Source organism: Oncorhynchus mykiss, chromosome 2 (assembly GCF_057628025.1).
Source record: "Oncorhynchus mykiss isolate SJ-2025 chromosome 2, ASM5762802v1, whole genome shotgun sequence".
NCBI lineage: Eukaryota > Metazoa > Chordata > Actinopteri > Salmoniformes > Salmonidae > Oncorhynchus > Oncorhynchus mykiss.
Genome location: NC_143023.1, coordinates 95382169 through 95391366, shown reverse-complemented (window position 1 = coordinate 95391366; position 9198 = coordinate 95382169). Strand labels below are relative to the sequence as shown.

Below are 9198 nucleotides of genomic sequence, written 5' to 3'. Positions count from 1 at the left end.
TACGACTACTACTACTACTAACTGCTACTACTACTAACTGCTACTAACACCCTACAACCCCATGTGACCCTGTATTTACCCACACTGCTCTGCTCCAGTTTGTATAGATAGGTGCATTGCTAGCCTTCGATGGAAGGGCTACGAATTTCAAAACAACGAAAGCATCAAACGTATTTGTACTTCCGCTGTCGTACACAGGAGGCTAAAGCAGACAGGCTAACGCCCAACGAAATAGACTTACTAGAATGAGCATTCTCATTCGAATCAATGGGTCTGTGACAGGTTGACTGGCGTGTGGTTATATTTCTACGTGCTAAACCTGCCGTGGGCTGCTAATGCTTAAAGTGGATTACCTCTTAGCTGTGCAGTGAGTTCCCTGACAGTCGCTCAACACAAGTCTATTATCTTGTTATTACCGGACACGCCGCGGAGCTGCGCGTGTGATATTACTGTAAAGTTACTATGGCAACTTGAAACAATGGGTGCGTCTGCATCACATGGTGGTTCATTTCACTGTCACCGACAATAACATTATGATTTAAAAATCACCAACGTTTGGGTGGAGTACGGTTGGATCTTCTGACAGGAATGCATTAGGATAGTAGAACTACCGTAGAAGGAGAACATTCTGTGTTTCAAGTTCTAGGTGATTTCAGCTTTGGACTTAAGCCTGGTCTCCTCCACCCCAAAATATAATATTTCAGAGTTTTATTACATTTCAATTGGACACAGAAGATTATCGTCAGGGATACAGGAGAAATAGTCACAAACAAAGGAGAGGATGACTTTTCTTGTTGTACACCTGTTATCTCCAAATAAACCTACCAGCGGTCAGTCTAGAGAAATGCTTAACCTAACTACATAAGCCTAACTGAGGATTGGACTGGAGACGGATTTGTCAACTTTCTAAATGCTGTTAGGGGTTGAATAAAGAACCATGGCCTTGTATGGTCACACCATCTGTAGCTAGCTGGGTGTCGGAGAGCTGCTGTAACATACCCCAGGATTTCTAGCCATGTAAACAGTCAACCACGGTGTTCTAGACTCCTCTCTCTATTCTAGAACACAAAAAAAAAGGAGTCTTTCTAAGGCTTCGTGTCAGAGGGTCAGAGTGTGCTGTAACCTCTGGTCAAATTGGAGTGCTTTCAAGTCAACGAGTCATCCTTGTGAATCTTGGCACTCCTGCTCCAAAGCTCATCCTCATGCATTTCCAGCACAGAACAGGCTGTTTTTAAACCCCAAGCATCTAAGCACATGTCCCTTGGCAGATGAAGAGGAATCGTGCCCAAATTTGGCGTTGCTGTGTGTGGAGGCTATAAACACTAAAGCCAGGCTTACGACCTCTGGGCCTGAGAGAGCTCCTTCACTCAGTCAGAGACAGCTGGCAGGGGCGTCCTCTGTCTGTCTGTCTGTCTGTCTCTTTCTCTCTCTCTCTCTCTCTCTCTCTCTCTGTCTGTCGATCTCTCGCTCTCTGTCTGTCGATCTTTCTCTCTCTCTCTCTCTCTCTGTCCGTCGATCTCTCTCTCTCACTGTCTGTCGATCTCTCTCTCGCTGTCTGTCAATCTCTCTCTCTTTCGATCTCTCTCTCTCGATCTCTCTCTGTCTGTCGATCTCTCTCTCTATCTGTCGATCTCTCTCTCTCTCTAAGTCTGTCTGTCTGTCTCTCACTGTCTCTCTCTGTCTCTCTCCGTCTCTCTCTCTGGCTCAACAGGACCACTGAGGCCTACTGACCCCGCCAGGCTGTGTAAATGATACCATGATACCATATCAAATACAATAACTGACTCATAGCTGACCCTGACATCTCAACACAGTAACTCATATTTGACCATGACCTCTCACCACAGTAACTCATATCTGACCCCTGACCTCTCACCACAGTAACTCATATCTGACCCCTGACCTCTCACCACAGTAACTCATATCTGACCCTGTCCTCTCACCACAGTAACTCATAGATGGATTCTGACCTCTCACCACAGTAACTCATATCTGACCCCTGACCTCTCACCAGTAACTCATAGCTGACCCCTGACCTCTCAACACAGTAACTCATAGCTGACCCCTGACCTCTCACCACCGTAACTCATAGCTGACCCCGGAACTTACCATGGCTCCCAGGGCCTCACACTAAACTGTTCCTGAGTCAGTTCTTACCAGGGGCACAGTTGTCTACCAGGGCTCCCAGGGCCTTGCCATCCCTCCAGTCACGGTGGAAGTTGTTGATGGGTAGCTCAGGCACCTTGTTCTGGATCCATCCCAGCAGCCTCTGCTTGGGGGTCAGTTTCTTAGCCTCCTCATCATCCTCATCCTCCCACATGGGCATGGAGATGGAGTAGTGCAGGATCAGAGTCCAGATCAGACCTAGGATCAGTTTCAGATTACCGTCCACGATGGCCTTGGAGTCTGGAGGGGAGAGGAATACAGATCCAGGGTCAGATTTAGCCTCCTATCCATGATTGACTTAATGTCTACGAGTGGAGGAGGGAGAGAGAGAGAGAAAGACATTTGAAATGTCTTTATTATTTTTGGAACTTTTGAAAGTGTAATGTTTACTATAAATGTTTTATTGTTTATTTCACTTCTGTTTATTATCTACTTCACTTGCTTTGGCAATGTTACCATATGTTTCCCATGCCAATAAAGCCCTTACATTGAATTGAATTGAGAGAGAGAGAGGGAGGGAGAGAGAGAGAGGGAGGGAGGGAGAGAGAGAGAGGGAGGGAGAGAGAGAGAGGGAGGGAGAGAGAGAGAGAGCGAGAGAGAGGGAGAGAGAGAGAAAGAGGGAGAGAGAGAGGGAGGGAGAGAGAGAGAGAGAGAGAGAGAGAGAGAGAGAGAGGGAGGGAGGGAGAGAGAGAGAGAGAGAGTGAGGGAGAGAGAGAGAGAGAGTGAGGGAGAGAGAGAGAGAGGGAGGGAGGGAGAGAGAGAGAGAGAGAGCGAGAGAGAGAGAGAGAGAGAGAGAGAGAGAGAGAGAGAGGTGTAGACAGGACACAAGAGGGATATCTAATGTGTTTTGTGTCTGTTAGTGTCTTCAATAGAGAGTTAAATTCCACTACAGGTACTAGGCTACACAATAATTGACTGGTCAGGAGAGTGACGGAGTATCCGTGGTATTCCGCAGACAGACAGACAGACAGACAGACAGACAGACAGGCAGGCAGACAGACAGACAGACAGACAGACAGACAGACAGACAGACAGACAGACAGACAGACAGACAGACAGACAGACAGACCAGACCAGACCAGACAAGACAGACAGACAGGCAGGCAGGCAGGCAGACAGGCAGGCAGGCAGACAGACAGACAGACAGACAGACAGACAGACAGACAGACAGACAGACAGACAGACAGACAGACAGACAGGCCAGCATGGACAAGAACAGATCAACAGCTGACAACATATGTTGAAATGGAATCCTTAGTAAGTCAACAGCACTTGGATTTAAATTGCTTTGAAAGCACTTTAGTAACAGTGACCTTCAGTATGAGGTAAATCAATGAAGAAGCACTAAGTAGCAGACCATAAAGTATACCTAAAAACTTAACCAGTGTATTCTTAGAGTAGTCGTCTCAACTGAAACCAAACAGTTAGATAATTAACGTCCTTCATTGGTTTAGACAGACAGTAAACCGGACAGGGTAAAGTGTACCACAACCCGTAAAAGGCTATACTAAACTATCTGGACAGAAGAATTGCCCAAGATATGACCTCATTGGACAGAAAGGTAGACGCAGTTTAGAAACAGTTGTAGTAAGTGGAGAGGGTGGTCATGTGACTTGCCTATCTCTGACTCTGATATCTATTTATTGTACTGTGGGTCAGTGACCTCTGGTCCTGACAGTTTTGCTTGATGACTGTTTGATGAGGACCATTAGACTGACTGGCATGGCCAGGTGGTGTGGTGTTGATAATGGCGTCTCAGGCTTTGTAGACAGCTGTATGCCATGTGGTCATGTGGTCAAAAGGAACAAACAGTGTGTGCCAGTGAGACAGGTGTTTTTTTTTACTATCCTCATTCCTCAGTGTCAATTTCTTGATTATTTGTAGGTTGCTGTGACAACACAGAGAAGTGGTTTAAAGGTTTGGTGTTCACCCTGTGTCATGTTGTTCACCGTTCACCCAGAGCTTGGTGTTGCTGTGTCTAAGACAGACAGCAGGCGTCAGGAGAGGAACGACAGCGCCACCGTTATCCTGTTTCTGTCAAAGCTGACAAGGTCACAGGGATATCGCCTGCCACTCCCCAACCCACACACAGACCTGGGCATTTGGGAGGGGGGAGGGGAGAGGGGGGGGGGGGTGACCCCCTAACCTCTTTACTGACACTATACTGCAAAAACCTTGGGACATTCCTTAGGCGTGAGGTCGCTAGCCGAAGAGAGTTCCCTCGGGCATCATGACACACATACACTTGCCGTGCCCTTCACAACCCCCCGCTCAAAAAGGCGGTCACACCAGGAATTTCACCGGGCCGCGTGGAGGGAGAGTAATCAGTCAGCGCGGCAGAGAGACAGACGGTCAGGTGTTTAATAAATCTTATTGTTAGTGAAATATGAGGCCGGGTTTCTCTTCTCTAGTCCAAAACCTTAATAACGAGATGGTTTAAACACACTCAAATCAAATCAAATGTTACTGGTCACATACACATGGTTAGCAGATGTTAATGCGAGTGTAGCGAAATGCTTGTGCTTCTAGTTCCCGACCATGCAGTAATAACCAACTAACATACTAAACCTAAACTAGAGAAATGAGAAACATTGAAAGAAATTAAATTAAACAGGACTTCTGGAGCTTCTCCTGTTCGGAGACATGGGTCAATCCAGATGTACTTCTATGACTGTGACAACATGTCCAGAGTCCTTTCTTACCTCCCAAACATAGACCTCACACACTCTGCTATGGTGTATCTAGCTCTCTCCATTTATTTTTATTTTACCTTATTTAATTAACTAGGCAAGAAAGTTAAAATAACTAATTCTTATTTTCAATGACGACCTAGGAACAGTGGGTTAACTGCCTTGTTCAGGGGTAGAACAACAGTTTTACCTTGTCAGCTCGGGGATTTGAACTTGCAACCTTTCGATTACTAGTCCAACGCTCTAACCACTAGGCTACCCTGCCGCCCCATCTAAATCCCTGAAGGAAGGATGTGCAATGTCCAGGGGTCAGGGTCCAGCTATCTATAACTCAATTATTCCTCCCAGGGCTTAGCTACCTCTGGGGACACAATACCTCCATGCTTATCACTCTTATCCCAAACCAGGACACATGCCCTCAGCCAGCCTAACCCTCCCCTCCACACACAGAGGGATCCCAGAGGATAACCAAGCACCTACTGTTAAGCTGGTCTGTATGGGCTATGTAGCCAACTAAACCACCATAGGAAATCTGGGAGCATCCTGACAGTCAACAAGGAAATCAATGACATGACAATGATCATAAGAATGATCCTACGTGTCTGGTAACAGGGACGGGCTGTCCACCCCTTCCTCTCCATCTAACAAACTTCTTCTGGCATGACTCTTCTGACCTTTAACTGGTGTGATTATGAGGTGTGGAGTGTTTGTGGAGTGAGAGGGGGTGTGATGTGTGTGTGTGTGTGTGTGTGTGTCTTTCTCATTAACACAGTCCTAGTGAATTTCCACCCAGCAGAGCCCAGAGCCCAGCCTGACAGTACCACTGTAATAGTCTGAGAAAAACACTATAGATGGACATGAAAGTCCAGGTTGGACGATGTGTCTTGGCCCTGACATCGTCCAGGGTGGACGGAGTGTCTTGGCCCTGACATCGTCCAGGGTGGACTGCGTGTCTTGGCCCTGACATCGTCTAGGGTGGACGGCGTGTCTTGGCCCTGACATCGTCCAGGGTGGACGGAGTGTCTTGGCCCTGACATCGTCCAGGGTGGACGGAGTGTCTTGGCCCTGACATCGTCCAGGGTGGACTGCGTGTCTTGGCCCTGACATCGTCCAGGGTGGACGGCGTGTCTTGGCCCTGACATCGTCCAGGGTGGACGGCGTGTCTTGGCCCTGACATCGTCCAAGGTGGACGGCGTGTCTTGGCCCTGACATCGTCCAGGGTGGACGGCGTGTCTTGGCCCTGACATCGTCCAGGGTGGACGGCGTGTCTTGGCCCTGACATCGTCCAGGGTGGACGGCGTGTCTTGGCCCTGACATCGTCCAGGGTGGACTGCGTGTCTTGGCCCTGACATCGTCCAGGGTGGACGGCGTGTCTTGGCCCTGACATCGTCCAGGGTGGACGGCGTGTCTTGGCCCTGACATCGTCCAGGGTGGACGGCGTGTCTTGGCCCTGACATCGTCCAGGGTGGACGGCGTGTCTTGGCCCTGACATTGTCCAGGGTGGACGGCGTGTCTTGGCCCTGACATCGTCCAAGGTGGACGGCGTGTCTTGGACATCAGCCAGTGATCTCAATGGTACCTATGCTGTAAGAGTTTCCATAGAGATGGCTGACCAACGGCCATTTTGTGAAAGCCATGCATCAGACTGTAGAGCACCTGACAAGCTGGGTTGACAGGAAGTGGCATAATACTGAGGTGTAGATGGATGTTTAGACTCAGGCTGAGTCACTCAGCAGAACGATTCAAACGGGTCTCTCTCAATAATATGTGGTCGACAATCTAAGGTCTGCTATTGTGAAAAACCCATTATTCCCCTGTTCTAGTAAGTGTTATGTGACTGATGCATGGAGGGTTATGTGTATTCATCATAGAGAGTCATGTGTATTCATCACAGAGAGTCATGTGTATTCATCACAGAGAATCAAGCCCAAAGATTTTGTGAAATGACACTGACAGTCAATAACTAATTTACAATGTACTAATTAATAATAACTTTGTAACATATTGTCAAAATAATGTGCTGCTCTATCCTGTCTGGCCTGTCCAGAGTATGCACTGGACTCTCACCCTCCCCTTATTCCTATTCCATTGTCTTTCTTTCTTTCTTTCTCTCCCTCTCTCTCTGTCTCTCTCTCTCTGTATCTCTCTCTCTCTCTATCTCTCTCTCTCTGTCTCTCTCTCTCTCTCTCTCTCTCTCTCTCTATCTCTCTCTCTGTCTCTCTCTCTCTCTGTCTCTCTCTCTATCTCTCTCTTCCTCTCTCTCTCTTTCTCTCTCTCTCTCTGTCTCTCTCTCTTTTCCTCTCTCTCTCTCTTTCTCTCTTTCTCTCTCTCTCTGTCTCTCAAAGATTAATTAAAAACATTTCAGCCCCCTATTCGTCTTTCTTTCTTTCCCTTTCTCTCTCTCTCTCTCTCTCTCTCAAAAATGAATTAAAAACATTCCAGCCCAAAAGCTCACTTGTCACTTACCAATAGACACCAACTTGATGTGTTCCCTGTCCAAAAATTCCAGAGCGACGGACACATTTTCCAATTTCATCTGTCGGAAGTTGGGTCTAGTGTGGTGTTTTTTGTACATCTTTTTCTGGCTCAGAACCTCCAGGAGCCCAATGAGCTTTAACCCGTCGCCAAAATCCTTCTGGAGGTCTGTCACGGTCTTATTGACACACTTGAGATGCTCGTTGCACCACCTTGTAAAGGTGTTCTGTTGGATTTTCTTCCATGGTGCATCCTCGGCGAGATCTTTCTCCGTAGCCGGCATCTCGTCTTCCTCGTCCCCCTCGAAGCTGTCCGTGCCCTGGTAGTGCTGCGGTGGCTGGCTGTCGTCGTAGTAATGTGTGTTATTGCTCGTCATGTTGGCGGTTTTCCGTGTGTCCCTTTTTATACAGCAAGTCAGACCGATGTGTGAAGTTATCTGCAAAAAAAAGTTTAGCGTGTCGATGTCAAGCTCGAGCGCACTTGCTGTGGTAAAAGTTCAAAACTTGGGAGAAGAGAGTTTCAAAAAAAAAAAGTGTCCCGGAGACTTTTCGGATGTCCTTGTGAAGAAGCCTCTTCTTGTCAGGACAATGATGAATTGATCCGATTTACAGTCCTTGTTACTGCAACGCAGCCTGTCGCGGGTTTTTAATTGGCAGTGGCTTGACAAATGTAGTCGCTGCCTCTTAATAGATATGCTCAGAGAAGAATGTCGCTTTTTGAAAAATGGTCCTTCAGTCCAGTTCGCTCTGTAGCACTTGTGGAGTAGAGTAGCAATGTAGTTCACTGGAGTCGGTTGGTTAAACTTGAATGGTGTGAGGTGGGCAAGAGTGGGGTATATATAAAGAGACCCTGGGGGTCACGTCACACCCGTCGTAGACCCCATAGTCATAACTACAATCATAGGCTATTTTCTAATCCATATGGATAACGGGGTGAGTCAGGATTGGCCGTAAAGGATGATCGGGCAGTGATTGGTGGACCCCCACCCAGAGCAACAGTTGTGACAGCGCACAGTATTTTTAGCCACTCCACTTTGGGTGGTGGGATGCCAGGACTTCTTGGTTGTTGTAAAGTAGCCTAGTGTGTTATGATCAGGGATCGAGCTCCTGAATTGTTAAACAATTTAGACAAGAAAAGATAATGACGCATCCTAAAATCAAGTGGGTTTTAATATGTGGCTCATGTCGTTGTGGATTAGGCTATACTATATTCATGTTGTTATTTCGCCTATTGGTCTTTTACCACTTTGTTAAATCCTTTAAACATGATTTATTATTGATGAATGTCCTACACAGAAGCCTTGTTTACACCGTGAGCTGACATCAACATATCTGATCAAGGTTTGTGGTGTCATGTCCACACATAATATTTAAAATAGTATCCATTCGATGTTTCCGCATAGTGACTAAATTAGCTGGTGCCTCCCTGTATGCAAATTATTTCACAGATATTCTTTAAAAAGAATGTGAATGTTCACTACCGGTCCAAAGTTTTAGAACATCTACTTATTCCAGGGTTTTTCTTTACTTTTACTATTTTCTATATTGAAGAATTACAGTGAAGACATCAAAACTATGAAATAACACATATGGAATCATGTAGTAACCAAAAAAGTGTTAAACAAATTTAAATATATTTTACGTTTGAGATTCTTCAAAGTAGCCACCCTTTGCCTTGATGACAGCTTTGCACACTCTTGGCATTATCTCAACCAGCTTCATGAGGTAGTCACCTGGAATGTCTTATAATTAACAGGTGTGCCTTCTTAAAAGTTCATTTCTGGAATTTCTTTCCTTTATAATGAGTTTTAGCCAATCAGTTGTGTTGTGACAAGGTATGAGTGGTATGCAGAAGATAGCCCTATCTG

At 46.5% G+C, this 9198-nt stretch overlaps 1 protein-coding gene across 2 annotated transcripts in view; it reads right to left on the bottom strand.

Moving 5' to 3' along the window:
• Positions 1–8327, bottom strand: part of LOC110502465 (filamin-C) — a 46929-nt gene extending 38602 nt beyond the window's left edge. Inside the window, exons 1-2 of one of the 2 annotated variants that reach the window (XM_036960029.2) lie at positions 7323–8327; positions 2158–2406 (exon numbers count right to left, since the gene is read on the bottom strand). In XM_036960029.2, coding sequence (XP_036815924.2) covers positions 2158–2406; positions 7323–7707 — 634 coding nt within the window. In that variant the 5' untranslated portion in view covers positions 7708–8327. The remainder of the gene's footprint in view (positions 1–2157; positions 2407–7322) is intronic. The other variant, XM_036960028.2, reaches the window with a different exon arrangement.
• Positions 8328–9198: the final 871 nt, after the last annotated feature.